At 43.8% G+C, this 18128-nt stretch overlaps 1 protein-coding gene across 1 annotated transcript in view; it reads left to right on the top strand.

Annotated features, from left to right (window-relative positions):
- The first annotated feature begins 235 nt into the window (after positions 1-235).
- LOC135390603 (KICSTOR complex protein SZT2-like) overlaps positions 236-18128 on the top strand; it is a 67929-nt gene continuing 50036 nt past the window's right edge. The window contains exons 1-21 of the mRNA XM_064620360.1: positions 236-476; positions 1090-1221; positions 1288-1467; positions 1797-1874; positions 2712-2804; positions 3735-3872; positions 4989-5148; positions 5730-5950; positions 7107-7243; positions 7318-7460; positions 7626-7716; positions 8107-8280; positions 9248-9391; positions 9458-9526; positions 10704-10907; positions 11931-12045; positions 12109-12278; positions 12786-13034; positions 13984-14062; positions 14506-14600; positions 14660-14822. Coding sequence (XP_064476430.1) covers positions 456-476; positions 1090-1221; positions 1288-1467; positions 1797-1874; positions 2712-2804; positions 3735-3872; positions 4989-5148; positions 5730-5950; positions 7107-7243; positions 7318-7460; positions 7626-7716; positions 8107-8280; positions 9248-9391; positions 9458-9526; positions 10704-10907; positions 11931-12045; positions 12109-12278; positions 12786-13034; positions 13984-14062; positions 14506-14600; positions 14660-14822 — 2856 coding nt within the window. The 5' untranslated portion in view covers positions 236-455. The remainder of the gene's footprint in view (positions 477-1089; positions 1222-1287; positions 1468-1796; positions 1875-2711; positions 2805-3734; positions 3873-4988; positions 5149-5729; positions 5951-7106; positions 7244-7317; positions 7461-7625; positions 7717-8106; positions 8281-9247; positions 9392-9457; positions 9527-10703; positions 10908-11930; positions 12046-12108; positions 12279-12785; positions 13035-13983; positions 14063-14505; positions 14601-14659; positions 14823-18128) is intronic.

Raw genomic sequence — 18128 nt, 5'->3', positions numbered from 1 at the left:
CCCTTTTGGCTTTTATGTTGCAAAACATTGAGATACCACAGAATCAAATGCTATGCTCACACAAAAACTTTAATGATTGATGGAGATGACGTCACGAGGGCCGCGGGGCGGCATTTTTGACTCTCGAGTTGCTCTATATATCACCTCTATCTTTGTCAGATTTTGTTACAACATTTTTCAATGTTAACACTTGTAATGGTTCGAACTTCTACTGGTTATGCCCACTAGGTGATGAGATTGATGCATACTGTCGATTATCGAGCTGTGTTTTAATCGTTTTAATCACCCTGATACACATCAGTTGTTTGGACCCGATGCTGGATAGCCGTAACAATAGTCGAAGGTGCGATCATATGTGCATCCATCTTATCGGGAGTTCTTCGGCCGCACTCGACTAAAGTTCACAGAAACAAATTGTCCGTGAAAATGTGACATACTTCAACGAATGGAGAACAATGGAGAGCTCCGACACAGAGGTTCGTAGTGGGTTTTTGAGTGAGGTTGCTAATAAAACTCTGCGTAACGGGGACAGTGATCACGGGGCATCTGTGTTGCAGCGCTGTGTTATTTGCGATCATTTTTGATATAGGTGTTTCACACCTTCATCGCAACTGTAAATTGCGCCAGAGATATTCGATTTCATGACATGAAACGATAACAGTCACTTGGCAGCAACGAAAAAGTTATGTCTGCTGTCAAAAGTGAAGCACAAATCACTTCTGTAAGTAAACGCAACAATAACCGGTCGGTTAGCAAGTATCCTTTTGCGATATTGTGTTACTGGACTGCAGAAAACGCAGTAAAGTACCTGTTTCTGTATGACGCTTTTTGTATTCTTAACTCCAGCTAGGACAAGATAAGTCTCTCGGTATATCTCCTGCCACGCTTTCTGACAGTATTTCTGATACATGCTGCCAGTGATTTATCCTGACCCCCCATACCCCCCCCAACACCCCTCAAACTCCGGAGGATAGCCCCTAAAATTTTGTGTGATTGGCTATACAACCCCTCTTGGCTATCATCTAGGTGCAGTCAAAGTCTCCCACTCACATCCTAACATGTATTTTGCCTAATTTTTTTTAATGACAGGAGCGACTACCCGTTTTAGAAGCGGACGATGTCTATGTGCAGATGAAGAAGCAGTACCGGGTGTCTCGGTATATTCGTGCCCAGTGGTTCGTTAATCATTTAGGCAAGACCATCCAGCCAAAACAGAATGAGGTAATCGCGTCTTCCTGTACGTAACCCTTCCTCGCATCAAGTAATGTGTTGCGTTATTCCTCAAAGGAATTTGAAGAAGAAATTGAGGTGCTCTCGGTTCTTCCAAAGAACTGTTCGGCATCGTGGAGCCCGGCCACGTCTCACCAGTTCTCGTACTTGGTTACCTCTGCAACAAAGGTCACCTTCTTGGCTAAGAAGTACAGATTTGTTTTCTGTCTTGACCTCAGTGCCTCCATAGCTACAGTGGTAAGACGTCCCCTATTTTGTGGGAAAATAATGCTGTTGGCTTTAGGCTTTGAGTGCTGATTAGAAGAAACTCACTACTAATAAATTAGTTTAATAAATAAATTAGTTCAATAAATTAATTTAATAAATTAGACTCATACAGCGACAGTATACCCAGGGAAGTACCTGGTACATCGGCCAAAATTGATAAGATGATAGGCACAGCCACTCATAAATTGTGCACTTTATCGACAGATAAATACGTAGTATATTATCCACCGAACCTCGTTTGCTGAACTCTGCGTGTGTGTTTACGTACGAAAGAAGCCCCTTTTTCTCTCATTTTTCAGGACATCCAAAATGAAACTCTGCTGTTTGATGAAGTATTCCCGGCACTGGAACAGTGCATCGAAAGTATGGTCATGCCGGTGAGTTAAACCCGACACACTGGAGCAGACATCACTGTTGCGCTTAAAGATAAAATGGTTAAAAAGCAAGCGAGCTGGTGGCTAAGATCCATGACGAAAACCCGAGACTGGGAAAAAGACGAAAAACAGACGACACAACACAAAGTCTCAAAAAGACAAAAAGAAAAGAGACTTTGTGTTGTGTCGTCTGTTTTTCGTCTTTTTCCCAGTCTCGGGTTTTCGTCATGGTGCTTAAAGAGACAGTCCCATCCGTTCCAGTCGATTTCGAAACCATAGTGTCACTTAATTCCTCGCGGACCACTCACCACAGTATCGAAAGTCCCACGCAAAATACTGGTGTAGTTTCACTATTATTTGACAAAATACGTGACAAGTGCAGACGACGGATATTGAGGGCATGCTCTCTCTGGAAGAACGAGCGGCCAATGATGGCACGCCTTTGAGAAAAGGGCGTCTGGCGCCTTTCCTTCTCTTCGTACCTCCCTTTCACTCCTTTGCATACAGAGTGACGTCACGCTCCTGGAGCTTCTGCAGCTCGGGAGGCAGTGCTGATCTTTAAAATTCGTTTAGCTAATATCTAAGCACTTTTGGAAGGAAATAATTAGCCGGGTAGACCGTTGGCTGATGCCGAACACAATGGTATCGGTTTCATAGATGGGTGTCCGGATGCGACCGTCCCTTTAAGTTAGATATCCAGTGCGAGGGTTCAGGAATTCGGGACCAAATATTCATTCTCAAGAATCAAAATTAAGGACAGGGAAGAGACCACTTTCTTGTTACTCAAATATTTCCATCAGTGACATCCCTTCAGTGAGTGATCTCTTTGTCTATTTTCAGTTTCAAGTGCCAGGTAGTTGTATCTCATTCCAACCTGAGCTGTACATCACAGTCATAGCATGCGTTCCTCACTATACTCCAGCAGTCCAACAAGTGAGTATATATACATGATCGATCCAGAGCACAGGGCAATATCTGGGCCTCGTGTGCTCCGCAACAAGGTGTTTCTCTCAGTTCGTTCCCAGTATCTGGGTAGTACAGTATTTCTAAAGCCCCTAGTTTTCTGCGTTGGAAAAGTTACTTTCCTACAAAGTGGAATTTAGAAATCTGTGCGATTCCACGGGCAAGCGAAAAGAACTTAAAGAAAAAAGTGACGCATTCTCCCAAGATCGACTCACCCTACACACTTATCAGTGCACAAAGCCAACGAGATTCAACTCTGTCAGTCTCCCTTCAGGCGTTGCTGTAGTTAAATTTCCTTTCGTTGTGGCATGTTCAGCCACGAGTGTAAGTGTAAGTGTAATCAGTACTGTAAGTACCACCATTATCGGTTAGTGTCATCAGTATCGGTCGTGTCAGGCTTTGCAGTCGCGACTGATCGGGTTTAACCAGCAAAAATGTTGCGGATCGATTGGAATCCCGACATAATGCTGTAAGATATCAAATATTCCACGAGAAACGGACAATTCTGGGGGGAACAACAGGTTCTGCGAGACACGGCCAATTCCGCAAAATTTCGCGGCATCACGGAAAGCTAGGGGCTCTAGTCATTCCTAACCGTGAGCCTAAGGTGGTTGTCATCAGCCCCCTAATGACAGCCTTGTCTAGATCCCATCCTGAATGAAAATAAATTGCTAGATCAGAGTAAAATATTTGACAACAAATTTTATGTATTCTTTATGGGTTCACTTCTGTTGAAGTTGTTATGCCACTCTTTATGACCAAATGCTTTCATCATAGAGTTTAACTTACTGCATTCCACTTCGTAAAGTCTTTTAATAAGCTTTACACACCCTTCTGATCACTAACGTGACAACTACACACGATTTACAGCATAGCATACTGATTGGGTTCCCCTTGCAGGTTCTCATTCAAGGGTGGCCCTTAACACGATATAACAAGCAACTGTTCTTGAAACATGTTGCCGATGGCCTCCTGGACATATCGGAAGTGCTGGCAAAAGCAACGGCTGGTGTTGCTGAGTTGCACGAACACATAAAGGTAGGTAATGCGAAGCTTCGGAAAAGTCTTTAAACATTTGTGACCGTATAAATTTTTAGCATGGTCTAGTTTCGAGGGTATGGTGTCAGCACCCTTTTTCCTGAGTTTGATTTCATTGATTTCTTTGACGTGGCATTCCATTTTTTTAACCTTTAAAGGGACGGTCGCATTCATTGCAGCCAGGTTTGAAACATCGGTGTCATTTTATTCCTCGTCGACCACCAACCACGGTATCGAAAATCCCACGCGAAATAGTGGCGCAGTTTCGGTGCTATTCCATGGAATACATGGCAAGAGTAGATGCCGGATGTTGAGAGTATGCCGGAATTCCCTCTCAGGAAAAAGGTGAAAATGTTGTTCCCTCTACACCATCAGTCAGTCGCTATCCCATGGAATATGCATGGCAAGAGCAGACGCCGGATGTTGAGAGTGTGCCGGAATTCCCTTTCTGGAAAAAGGTGAAAATGTTATTCCCTCTACACTCTCAGTCAGTCGCTATTCCATGGAATATGCATGGCAAGAGCAGACGCCGGATGTTGAGAGTGTGCCAGAACTCCCTTTCTGGAAAAAAGGCGAAAAACGTCATTCCCTACATCACCACCAATCAGAGCACGGCCTTGAAAAAGGGGGTGCCATGGCGGTGCTTTCTCCTCTGAGTGAGGCCCTCTCACTCCTCCTGTTAGGGAGTGACGTCACGCTGACCTCATTGTCACTGGAGCCTCCGCAGCTGCGGAAGCGGCGCTGATATTTAAAATTTGTTTATTTAATATCCGAGCACTTTTCGGACGTAAAGATTAACCAAGTCGATAGTTGGCTGATGCGAAACGTGGTGTGTTCCGTAGATGTGTTTCTGGATACGACCGCCCATTTAAGGAATGTATTCCATTTCTTAAACGAATGATCTTTGTGCAAGATAGGGCAAAAGGACTTGGTTCCTTATCTTCCTTATTTTTGACATATCATTCCCTGTTTCTTAAACTGTTGAAACCCGATAAAAATTGCAAATATTCTCAAAAATAAACTGAAAATTTCTAACCCTATCCGCAGCGCAGTGTCAGTTGGATTACTTGCGAGTTTCTAATCCCTTTTTCTTTGCATCCAACCGAAACAAATTAGCTGCAGTCTGAAAAGCTGACAGGGGGTTTGTTTGAAGAGTTGGAAGAGCAGGCAGCCCTGTCGGCTCACGTCAACATGACACCGTCAGACATGAGCACGCTCAACATGCTCAAGTATGGCATGTTGGCGCTCCAACTTCTTCCCGAGAACAGCAGTGCAGGTGAGAAGCCGCATTCAACATCATAGTGAATTATGTGAACTTGCCCAAGCAGCACAATGTGTATCTTGGCCCGATATTTGCTGGATATTGGACCAGTATAAGGGCATGTACTCTTAATTCCTCTTTCCTGGTGTTGCATAGCTTGGCCTCCATTGACTTGACTTGGCTTGAGTCCTCGGTTTTCAAGTGAAATGCCTTATCACGGAGCAACAAGCACACTGCTGCGATATTTTCAGGCAGATACAATAGCCAAATAATGTGCAGGCATTTGTTTCCTTGCTCTCCTGTGAGTGTCCAGATGTTCCATGCAGAGCTAAATAAAAAAGAGCTGCAGAGCGAAATATCTTTGACTTCAGTTGACAGCATTGACTTAGAGATATGCATAGCGCGTGCATATCTGCACGCAAACTTTTTCAGTACTTTTTGTCCTAGTATCCTCTGTGCATTCTCCCTAAGTGCCTCCTATTTTTCCATTATTTTTCTCGTCTAACTTCATTAGATCAGGCTCATTAATAATTAATTGGGATTACCGTTATGTAGTTTCTAGAATTGGCACTTAGATCCGTGTTTTATGATTTCAGGCATTGTGGTGATAACTGACGGAATGATCAGCCTGCCCAACAGCATCCAGCTGGAATCTCTGCTGACTAGCCTGCGCACCAGCACTGTGGCATGTTCTTTCTTTCAACTGGGCAGCCGATACCATGCTAAAAACTGCCTGGGTTTTGTGCCTTACGACGACATAATGCGTTTCATCGCCCGTGCCACGTTTGGAGCTTTCCTCGACTCTGTGCTTCACTTGGTAAGCTCTATCGGGGAAATTAATGTTTACTATTGAGCTGCCAGTCTTGTTGTAAAACATGTGCTTGTTGTAAGTAAAGATAACACTTGTGATACGCTAAATGTTCTATACGTCAAAAGTATTAGATACAGCCAATTTTTTTTTATCATGTTAGATGCAGGTATGACTTTTGCATGTATGATCGTTTGCAAGTTTCAAGGGACTAGCAGGCAATCTTTCCAGTCTTGGTTTTACAGTTGCCTACATACATAGTTGTTACATAGCATAGTTTATGAAATTTCTCATAACTACCGTAAGTGTAGTCAAGGTGGCCCCAAAAGTAGCACATGCAGAGATGTTTCCAGTACCTCGTTTCTTTGAACTTTGAACGTACTTTTTATTCTTTTATAGTACACGTACATATTACACTCAAACCTCCTTACGGCAAAACACAACAAAATTTGCGACGTAACGAAATAATTGACATTCCCTGTCGAGGCTGTCATGGTTAACAATATATTTTAACCCCCGCTAGAGTGAGTGTTTGAAGTCGAAAGAACGAGACAGAACCGACGAAAGAAAATTCTCGAAACAGCATTTACTTCATCCCTAACACGTGCCCAAAAGTAAAAGAAAGAACCAAAAGATGTGTGCACCTTTTGGTAGTGTCTCAACCATCCTTTGTCGGCAAGGCAAAAAGTTGTCCGCTGCTGTGATTGCAGCTGATTGGGATTGGGATTGCATTGCCGGAGCCCGGAGAGGGAGACGCGGGAGAGGAAGGTGGCCGATTCGTGGAGTGCAGTTTCCAGCGCAAGTACGAGTAATCTTCATGGCAGCTTGCCTGTTCATACTATCCTGAAACGTAACTCGTCGCGTATAACACCGTTCTGTCTCGAACTTTTAAAGAATTCTGCGATCGTATAATCGCGATTCTACCGCAAAAACACATTTATGTTGCTTGCCTCTTCACCATTCGTGACATAGTAAACGTTTTCAAATTTTATCAATTTTGGTGCAACGAAAGAAATCGCGATTCCCTTTGCGCGTGTGTACATTATTATACTGCACGCTGCCAATGGTGAGTTATGGTCGTGTAATAATTCGAGTAAACATGGTACCCCTTAACACCGTTTCGTAAAACGCTGTGCTTTGTGAACAATCGACTGCTCAATTCCAGGATGACTCGGCAGAACCAGGCAACGTGAACGTGTTCCACAAGGCCCTACTATTTTGGAGTTTCCAAGAAGAATCGATCAATCGACGTCTCTCGCTGTCTAAAGACCTCGGCCCGTACTTGGACTTTGCACTCGCTGAGTAAGTCTGGGTCTCTCTCACTTCATTTACGTTACTTTAACTTCGTTACTTCTTCGTCAATCCCTCTCACTAAGGAGTGGAAACTTGGAGCAGTGCCAGAACATTCAGCCGCTTCGAAAGAAGAATTCTGATGGAACTTTAAGCACTTCATTGTGGAGCATCCTCTCCTGCAAGCTCCGAGAGGGCTACGCACTCAGAAACATTTCGGCTGCTAAAGGTAAGCTAAAAAAGGGTCCGGTTGGGACATAATTGTCCCGCGTCTGTCCCTCTTGTTTCTTCGTCGTCACCTCTTCAGTTCTGCCAAAGGTACTACACATTCATTGACATATAATAAATGAATATTGATGTTGAATAACATATATGGACATTTCTTTTTTTACAGGTGAAATTGAAGTTAGACTCGTCTTGCCGTGGAAGTTTGATGTCGACGTAGAATATGTCGTCACGGTACCGTGGCCTTCACAGTCGAGAAGGTATGGATGCGTAACGGATTATTATCGGTAAAATGTTGATCTAAACGAATAAAAATTGCTTCAAAGTTGTTAAAGTATTCCAATTGTATTCCAGTTATAGTAGGTATGTATATGGACGAAATTTTTAACAGCACAGAGTTGCGGGGCAGTAGGCCTTAGTTAATATGGAACAGTGCAGTTTCTTGGATATTACGTCGGAGTTGTCAGGAGAATCTTGCATTATTTGCGACGCACTATTTCGCCGAACGTCCCAACCATTTATGTGAGTTGTGTCGGTGAGGTTACCAATGTCGTATGCACCATGTTTTGTAGCATGTTGCGATGCAGCAAATGTTTTTGCCCAATACCAGTCAGCTGGATCGGGGTATTGATCGATGATGTTCTTAACAGGGAGTCGTTGGACAGTTCTCCTCTACAGCAGCGTCCGATCTGTTCTTACGAAGTGTACGTCGAGGCAAGCTACGAGTTTCTGCACGATGTCACCTGCGAGTACTTCAAGCCCAATAAGCCCAGGAGTATCTGCCGTATCACCGTAGCGCAGCAGTACTGGAATGCCCTTAAAAAGTAAGCCTTTGCGTTTGAATCATGCTGTTGGACTCTTACTACCTGCTTTCAAGCGAAGAAAGTGCCCGTGCATGAAAGCAGGGGCTACACATATGGAGCAGATACGTGCAAAAATTTCTACTCTCGTTATTATAAGCTACAAGTGGCCCGAGCTGTCGGATGGCACTATTTGTCACCACAAAATATCTTGAAAGGGACACTTGCTCGTACTGACATGCTGCAGTCGTCGAGGACAAATGCAGGAAGTATGGCTGGAACAATGCGCGAAGTGGATCTCAACAAAAGCACGAAACGAAAGGAAGCCAAAACGCGGTTCGCATAATCCGTAGTGGCAGCACAGCTGGGACACTGGGTTTCAAGAAAGAGCGAGGAGGTTGCACCGCGTGATTGACAGCTGGGAAAGGGAAGGGAGCAAGCACTTTGTTTTTTTGGCAGGTCGTCGTCGTGTGGGTTGGAAGCTGATGGCAGATGATGAAATTCAGTAGGAAACTTACAAATTAAGCGGGATACGGGCCAGTTTTCTTCAAATTATTATGCGGTCAGATTGCAACGCGCGAAGACGGGACTGCAACAATCCTTCCAATTAACTGGAATTTCAAATTAGGCGAGATCGAATTAGCGAGGTTCTACCGTATAATGATAACTCCGATAAAACGATCAGATTTCGTGTTCCCGTCAATATCGTCATAAACAGGCGCAACTGTATATAGGGCCTTATGTTTTCGGGTATTATGTTTCTTGAAAATCGAGGGGGGGGTGAGAATCGGGTGTTATTTCACGATCCGTAAAAAGGGGTAAAACTAGTGCTCGTGTCGGTGGCCGAGTCGGCGCTTTGTCTGTTTTTTTCTGGGTTTTTTTTCGGGTTTTATCCCGAGTGACGATGATGCAAATCGGGGGATGTTAAAATGGGTTTTACCGGGTTTAGCCCTAAAATACAAAGCCCTAATCCCACTCCTCCTCCGAGCAGCATATCGTCGACGGATCAGTTCCTGGTGCACTTGCACTCTTTCAACCAGAACCCGGCCTACTACACTGTGCCAGACAGCATCCGGAATGGAGTCCCACTATTTGTCATTCCCCACAATGGGACACATCCTGTCCTCTCTTCTAAGTAAGCTCTCTCTCTCTTATAACTGTTGCTTTCCTTCCTACACGTTGTTGCATTTGTTTTAAACAGGAGCAACTGTGCCTATGCTCAATTTGCGACGTTCTGGAAGCTTATTGCCGTGCTGGACATGAACATTTGGTGAGTCGGCTGTTTTATGAATGCAATCGGAACTTTGTGTGCTAGATAGGGCTGCTAGCAGATAGCATTCTTGTTTGAGAAGTGCTGCATTTACAGAATGCAGTGTTATAGTACCTCAGTGGGTACTCTCTATATAGACGCAGTCGTTATTCCTCGTTTTATTCGTGTACCCTTCCCTCCCCTGTGGGTGAGACTCATCCTCTCTCTCTCTCTCTCTCCCCCTCTCTCTCCCCCTTTCCCGCACATGGGGTGAAGCACCTGCGACGGTGCAAGGAGGGTGTTTGCTTACGGGCTTCGTTGAATAGGACGCGTCTAACGGAAACACTCCGTTAAATCGAATGCAGAAATGCATTGGTGTCTGTGGGGAAATGTACGTGCAACGGAAATAATACGTTACATACAGGATTTAATTAAATTGATGTTCGTTATGTGGAGGTTGAACTGTAGCTGGGGTTTGCAGTTTTCAAGATTCTCTGAAAGGCAGGATGTCTTTTTACAGCCGGCAACAGGGCAAGGGCACGGGCAAGCTGGTACATATTGATAGACAAAAAAAAAAAAAAACGAGATGGGGAAGAAAGAAGATGACACACACAAGATCTCTAACAGTGTGTGTGTCATCTTCTTTCTTCCCTGTCTCGTGTTTTTTCATCCGTGTTTTTGCAAATTCAGCATATTACGCATCATGTTCACCATGTTCACCTTTCATAACTATTGCCAGCAGAGCCCCAATTGGTGACCTTTTGCCTTCCATTCTTGCTGTTTCCTTTTCTTCCTACTTAACTCCCTTTCACTCCTTCGACTGCTGCAATCGTCTTAATTCGAACCAGAAGGGGACGGAAGATTTGTTAGAATAAAGTGGAGTTTGAACTAAACAGAGCCGCTCTATATGAGGGCCTGATGCGTTGGCAGCACATGCTAGCTGCGTCAGAGACACACCACGGCTCGCATGTTCGCAGTCATTGAGATTGCAGGCAGGTAAAATGAATCCACCGGTGAACCACTGTGTCTGGGACACCCAAATTATTATAATTATTGCCTCAGTGTGGGTCAGCAGGGTCTTACTTTTTGGGATTAAATATTGATTTGTGGCACTTGGATTGATTGATTGATTGGAAGTTTCATCATGTTCACATGATGTCTTGCTCTTGGACTTGAGCAACATACATCCATTGCACAGGCAACGGTGGATGCACGTGCATCGTGTGGGTCTCCTGCTGGAACACGACGTTCCCTTGCCCCGTCATCTTCAGCAGGCAAACAGCAGCGGCCGTTATGACACAGTCCAGTGTCGTCAGGTGCTCAACCGACTTGCTGCACTTCTCAGGGACACCACTTCCTTTGTTCTAGTCGAAAACCACTGCTACGTTGGATTTCTCCAGGGGTAGGTTTTTTATCGAGAATCTTGACAAGTATGTGACCATGAGATAGGTATGAGGTAGGCAAGGAGACCAAGTGGATAGTGTGTGATCATGTAATCACTGTGATGTACGTGGTGATGAACCACCTCACACTGAGCTTTTTATATTTCTGTTTTTAGCCCGATTGTTTAACTCAAGTTTTCTCAAACAAAAACGAGAAACAAGTGCATGTTAGAGTCATACAAACGCGATAACCGAGCGGGTGTTAAGCGCATTGTACAGGTCTCGAGAAAAGTTTATGGAACACCGGAGTGGCGTATATAGTCACCGGGGCGATGCTGCTGCTGCAAACGGGAGCAGACAGACTTACAAATAGGTGAAAGGGTACTCCATGCACCTTTTAGAGATGTGTGTCCACTCCTGTTTGCTGCTAGGGTGTCGCTCCGGTCAAGAAATATGTCGCTCTGGTGTTCCGTAAACTTCTATTGGGATCTGTATCTCTCCATGTTGACGAATGAGAAAGGCTTAGAAAATGCAGCAAAGACAGACAACCTCTCATGTCCAAGATGGCTTTTACACTGTCTGCACCACGACCTACTAGATTATAACGACAATGTCGTAGGCACCCGTTCCCAGCGCCGCATTTTTGGAAGGTAGCGGCGGCGCTGCTCATCCATCCCAGTTATTGCTTCCTCAACTTCTATACAATACTTTGTACTTCAGCTTACCTTAGTATTTCTGTACAAACGGTGGATATTCCACAGATGTTTCATTCTGAGGTTGATTATCATCATCATTATACGCGTTTTCATAGGAGCTATTGCTGTCGTCTGCTACGGTAGTCGTACGTACGCTTCTGCGCGTTCAGAATTCAAATTTCCATCGTCCAATCGTGGTGCAGATCCCGCATGCCGATGAGTAGCGCCCCCTGGCGGATCGTGCAGACGGGCTCCTCATAGGGGTTGCCGATTATGACATGGTCGTTATAATCTAGTACGTCGTGGTCTGCACTACGCATTGGTTGACCTTCTACTTTCTCTGTTTAGGGACGGGGACAAACCTCCGGTGTCCTTCTACGTCATCCGAGTTACGTACAAGGCCCCGTGCATGGTCATCCGCTTCGCCTTCTTGGGCGGCACGCCCGGAGAACAACGTAACGCTGTGAGATTATTTATAACTTGTTCCAACTTATAGCAATGTGTGGAAGATTCTTGAAACCCACAGATTGTGAAGAGCCTGACAGATGAGATCCTGGGTCTGGAGTTTAGCAGGCGTGCATCCAAGGGTGCAGTGAGTGGCGAAAATGGAGATGCTGTCGTGCACGGTCAGAGACCTTATAAGAAAGTGCACTGTTGCATTCAGTTCAGGAAACCTCTGGAAAGGATCCTCATCAGGTACATCAGAGTTTCCTAGCTTGTCTGTTGTTCCTGTGTCCGTAATATGTGTGTTAACAGAATGCGTAAAAAGAGCGAAAGGCCACGAAAGTGGTACAAATATAACGAGAAACAGTAGCGGTAGGAAAAGTAAGGAGTTAATAAATATTAGGCAATAACCGCTCCCAGACGAAAACTCTGCCGCATGAATTACGTAAACAGACTTAACGAACAGGTTTCATGAACAGTGTTAGCTGGAAGCCAATGGGTCCACTTACGTTGTCCCATATTTAGAGAACCGCGGTTGATAAAAAAGGCATCCTCCAGTTCGTAGTCAGAGATGCTGCCTCAACACTACACTGAGGCTCCTTCTGGTGAATCCTTTCGTGCGTATTTCCCAGTGGATGGACAAAAACACAATCGAGTCATCTTTCATCTTTCTCAAGTAATGAAATTCTCAAGCGCAGACGTGACATTCAGGCTCGATAGCTCTACTCTTCTCTTAGCTTTCGCCCATTTTTGTTTTAGGCACGAACGTGTGCCTCGTGACATCATGAGCCCTGCAGCTGTGATTCCTCCCCACGATAACCTTGTTGCCAGCATGGGGGGATCCAGGAAAGCTGGGCACGGTGCAGGTAATCCGCAGGGTGCAGTGGATCCGACGAGCCAACTGAGCCGTTACCTGCACCACCGCCGCTGGGTGTGGACGATACAGCAATGCCCCAATGTGCCCTTGCCACTGCATGCTGTCACGAGAGTACTTAAGACGCTCACAAAGTAAGTAATTGAGCGATAAAGTATAAGTCATTCGCAAATAAATGCTTAAGAGCCTACATTAATATTGAAAGTTTATCGAAAATGATCGCAGCACTCCTACATTTTTAATTTCATTTTTATTTTCTTAAGGACCTATTATGGCACTGCATAAGGGGGAAGATGAGATACAGCACAATCCCATTAATTTGAAATCTCTCAGTTCGAAAATTAGTCCAGAAAATTCAATTGATGCTAGGGTCCTATCAAAGTCATGCACAATTCAGTGGTGTATTCGAAGGAGATTAGCCCCGGCTGCGCCAGACTCCCGACCGCACGCCACCCAGCACACTGCTGGCGTGTCATGGACACATTTACTTATTCAGCTTATTTATTATCGGAAAAAGCCGTGGGTAACGATATCTCGTATAGCGATATCCCTAGTAAAACGATGGGTTATGATTTTACCGTCAAAATATACATTGTTTCTATGGGTACAGCGATGGAGACCGTGGTTTCGAGTACTCGTATAACGATGTTGGACGCTGTCTCGATTTTCACCGCAATAAGATGCAGTAGAATCTTGATGATACGAATCTCACGGGTAACGGAAAAAATTCGTGTCGAAAGAATTAAACCAAAATAGCAATTGAGGCAAGAAAATAGACAGCGACTGTTCATTTTTTAATACCATGATAGGCTATGAAGGCAGGTATATTATTGGTAGCTGTTGCTCAAAGACACGGTACTTGCGTCGCTACGTGGACCGGTCAGGACTTTTAAAATGGTTGAGCTTCAGAGCATTGTGCCCCTTCTATCCTTTTATCCTGAAGGGATGTTGAACCGCCCGAACCTGCTCGAACCCGCCACATGTTGGAAAGTTCATCAAACTGTGCAAACCCCGAGGTTTGACATAGAATGTTGCGCTTTGAAAAAAAAGTTTCTGTAAAACAAACTTGGTGGTATCGTGCAGGATACGGCTTGAGGAAGGATTCCACTTTGCGCACTCCAGCTCGGGTATTCTCAATCTCGCACTGGAAATCCAAATGAAGGTGAGCTACGTACAATTTTTCCCAGCATGAAGCACGGCTTTGAAACTGCTAACACTGTAACCATAAAACTTTATACTTGAAAAAGCACCAGCAGCGTGGCTGAGTGGATAGTCTGCGTCCAACGTCATGCTCACATGGCCTCGAAAATGCTTGAATCCGGGGCACTCCTTGCTGCAGTCCATTATAGCCACAGTTGCTATGTGGTGCTGACACACAATGTACGGTTAAACGCTTCTTTTTCGCCTCCCGGGGTTAAATAACTAAGCAAACTAGAGCTAAAACACGTAAAAAAAAAAAAAATCAGATTTTCAAGAAACGGTTCAAGATATTGGAAGTGTGTTCACTCTGTGTGGTGTCTGACGGTGCCCATCGTTTTGTCTGGAAAAATCTTTTGGCACGATTATTATACCAAGTTGTTATTCCTTACCTCTGTTAATTTCCAGAACGCCATGCTCTGTGATGCCGTCAACGTCACGTTGCCGTGTGTGGTGCAGTATATCCTCTTTCCTCCTCACTCCAACACTACCATCAGAGAGAGGTAACCAAAAAGTAACGAGCGCTAATAAAAAGCAACTAAAGCATCCCTTCCTCGTGAAGTGTGTCAGATGACGAAGACAATGAAATGGAGACTGCTGAAGCCGATGGAGAATTACAGCTTGTGACAGAATGTTGGGTGGAACCACAGTGCGGAGTCGTCGTCGACTGTCCCCTGCCCACGACTTACCTTGCCGAGAAGAACTACCGTGACATACCACAAGCTGTGAGTGTTCCTATTGTCGGTTGTATGGGATAGCTTGTACAGTAGAACCTCTGTATAGTAAACCTGCACATAGTAAAGAGAGCTTGAGGTCCCGATTAAACAGCCGGAGCCACATACTTCAAACAGCCACATAGTATTAAACATTAACAACAAATAAGTTAAACAGCCACATATTTTTTCTATATATAGCAAAGACAATTGACCGAGAAACTGATACAATAAAGAAGAAAAAAAATTTAATAAAGTACCAAGGTGCTTCAAAACTAAGCTCTCATGAGAGAAGACAATGAATTGGAGGAGACAAATAACCTGTTCGCAAGTTTATGCACTGAATGAATCTTCCAGTGTGCAATCTACAGGTCATTGGAGCCTGCATAAGAACTGGGGTATGACAGTTCCAATGCTTCAAACGGTTGGTTTGAGGGCTACAGTCAATGTATTGGAATTGCGTTTCACAGGTAATGCGCAGAATAGGTAGACAATGCTACCATATTTGAATGCTCTAATAATTAATTACAATTACGAAGAACACTATAAGCTAACTGTGATAGAAATTCAACTACTGATATAGTAACACACTTTAACAGTCTGACCAGCTTCACAAAAAGGTTCTACTGTATTGCCTTTTTTTTTTTTTCCAATTTTTGTTACATTTATTTTTCCTGACTTATAACTTCACTCAATGTATACTTGAGGTTTACGTGGAGTGACCACCATGATCATGAAGAACAGTAGTGCTGTTGTCTTCTCATGGATTAATGTTCACGTAGTTAATTATGAATTATAACTCAGTATCAGTAAATTATTAAGGGTTAATTGAAGCTGAGTTAATTAACCCTCTACCTGAGGGTTCCTCAATGTGTGCCCAAATCTCTGCAAGCAGCACCCTTTGTTCGACGTCATTCGCGGAGGATACTGTGTCTAAGCAAAATTATATCCGGCATCCTTGACAGGGTTTGAACCCGTCACCTTAGAACCTGTAGGCAGACACATTAGCAATTGATCCAGTGAGACAAGTAATTTCAATATGAAAGTGTGAATCTGGATTAGTGCGATAAAGATGAACGGATAGTTCGATAAATATGTTTTCTCCAATTTCCGACACAAAAGTTCAGAAAGAAATTTTATCCTAGAATTAAGGTGCCAAAATCTGGGTTGTTAGGAGTAAACAATAGACTGAATGAGACATCATTCAGTACAAAGGGGCAGTTGCACAAAATGTTGCTTTGTGCCTCGCATTGCCTGGGTGCAACATGCACATGTGCAACTGTACTATTGTTCTTACGGAACTGGGTACATTCCAATTGGCATACGTCGTATGATTTTCACGCATAAATTGCACATAGAGTGCAATGCAGCATCATTGAAAAGTGTGTAGAAGTTGATAAGTGAAAAATCGTAGACCACAAAGAAGTGGAAACATTTAAAACCTATATGGTCAGCTTAGAAGGTATATTTTCAGCTCCACACATAATCATTTTTGATGGATGCTTGCTATGAGCTGCATCCTGCATGTGCAGATGCGCGTTATGTGTGGCTGAGAAAGATATGCCATCGTAAAATAATGATGGTTTATTTATGTGCGTTGCTGTACTTGCAACCTTCAGGGCTCTACTTGGGACATGACACGTAGGACATCGCCATGTGAAATCTCTACTATGTTACACCTATGTTTGTCATGCTCCGAGATCTACAACGTATCTCAACTTGTTGAAGATAACTGAGTAAGAGGTGCCCTGCAACTAAGTTCGGATTATATGGGCAACAACTTCCTAGAGGGTCCTTGATTGACAAAAAAAAGAAAATGTAGCTATCGTGTCACTGTTTATTAATTTAGGATTAAATAATAGACACTGTTTTCATGCAGAGTGATGAAGGGTGGTTCACTCTTTTGGGGTAGTAATTATCACATCGTCAGAAGAAGCATCTTTAATTCATTTCTGTAATTATAACTGGCATTTGCTGCTGATACTGTTTTTGTTGTGCGAGTTGAGGTCGAGAAACCGTGAAATGTTTGCTTTCCAGGTATAATGAGAACACATTCAAAAAGAAGGCGTTTACATGATATCTGTCTGATAACACATCTCGTCCTAACATAGCTATAGCTAACTAACATTTCATTACACTATTATGACTATAACTGTTCACCCGTCTTTGCAACAATGAACGGAACTGTTTTTACTATCAACGCGAGATAGATGACATGCCTCCAGCACCGTTATCCAACAGTGACCAGTCATTTTTGTGCTATAAAATTTGGGCACTGTTGCTTATCCGTCAAAGCCCCTATTTTTCTGTGGTGAAAAATTTACTTTTCCGCGAAGTGGGATTTACAAATCTGCGGGATTCTGTAGGCGAGGGAAAACAAGCACAAAAAAAAAAAGTGCAGCATTCTCTCAAGATCGCATACCGACTCATCCCACATGCTTTTCCAGCCTTCCCTAACCTTCCAGTGCGCAGAGAAAGCTCAGCTCAACTCATTGAATTTCCTTTCGTCGTGGCACATTCAGCTGTATAACTTCCAGCAGTATCAGTGGCGCCAGGCATTGCAGCTGCGACTGATCAGGTTTAACCCGTGAAAATGTCTTACAATCCTGTAATCTTAAATATAGATATAGAATATTCATTGAAAAATAGACGATTCTGAGGGAAACAGCAGGTTCTGCGACAGATTTCTAATTCTGCTAAATTTTGTGCAATCTCAGATTCACGGAAAGCTAGGTGCTCTACTTATCAACAACCTGTCCTCAAGACACTTGTTCTCTCCATTTTCCTTTTTGTGCATGGCGTCTGTGAGATACCCGGACTGAGGCCCTTGTACCTCTCAAAGTGGTTATCAGTCTCCTTCTCCTGCTCAAAGGCCACCCACTTGAGGGCTACCTGGAAGCTGCACTTGTCTCCTCTTTTGTGCCCTACTTTGGTCGTCGTAGTTTTCAATATAGCCCGTCTTTGGTTCATATCTTCATGTGTATCACTATGACAGGGTCCGCCTTTGCAAACTGGCTCATGTAGCACTCCTTGGAATGTTACTGCTCCCAAACATAATTCAATACCTTATTATTATTATTATCGTCATTATATTTTAGCATTGTTCTTCAACTGGATACTTTGAACGTCAGATTCAATTTCGGACCAGTCATTCTCTTACGGAGCAGACGTAATGTGTGATATGCTGTGCGTCTGTTCAAGCTAGTTGGTGCACTAGATTCAATTGGCCCTAAGCAGAGCAGCGTGGGGAGTCACGCAGCAAAATGAGTGGAAATAATGTTTAGCAGTAGATGAACAAAATCTGACCGTTTTGGACAA

This window comes from Ornithodoros turicata, chromosome 4, assembly GCF_037126465.1.
Source record: "Ornithodoros turicata isolate Travis chromosome 4, ASM3712646v1, whole genome shotgun sequence".
Classification (NCBI taxonomy): domain Eukaryota; kingdom Metazoa; phylum Arthropoda; class Arachnida; order Ixodida; family Argasidae; genus Ornithodoros; species Ornithodoros turicata.
Note: the sequence above shows the minus strand (reverse complement) of the source record. Positions and strands in the feature narration are given on the sequence as shown.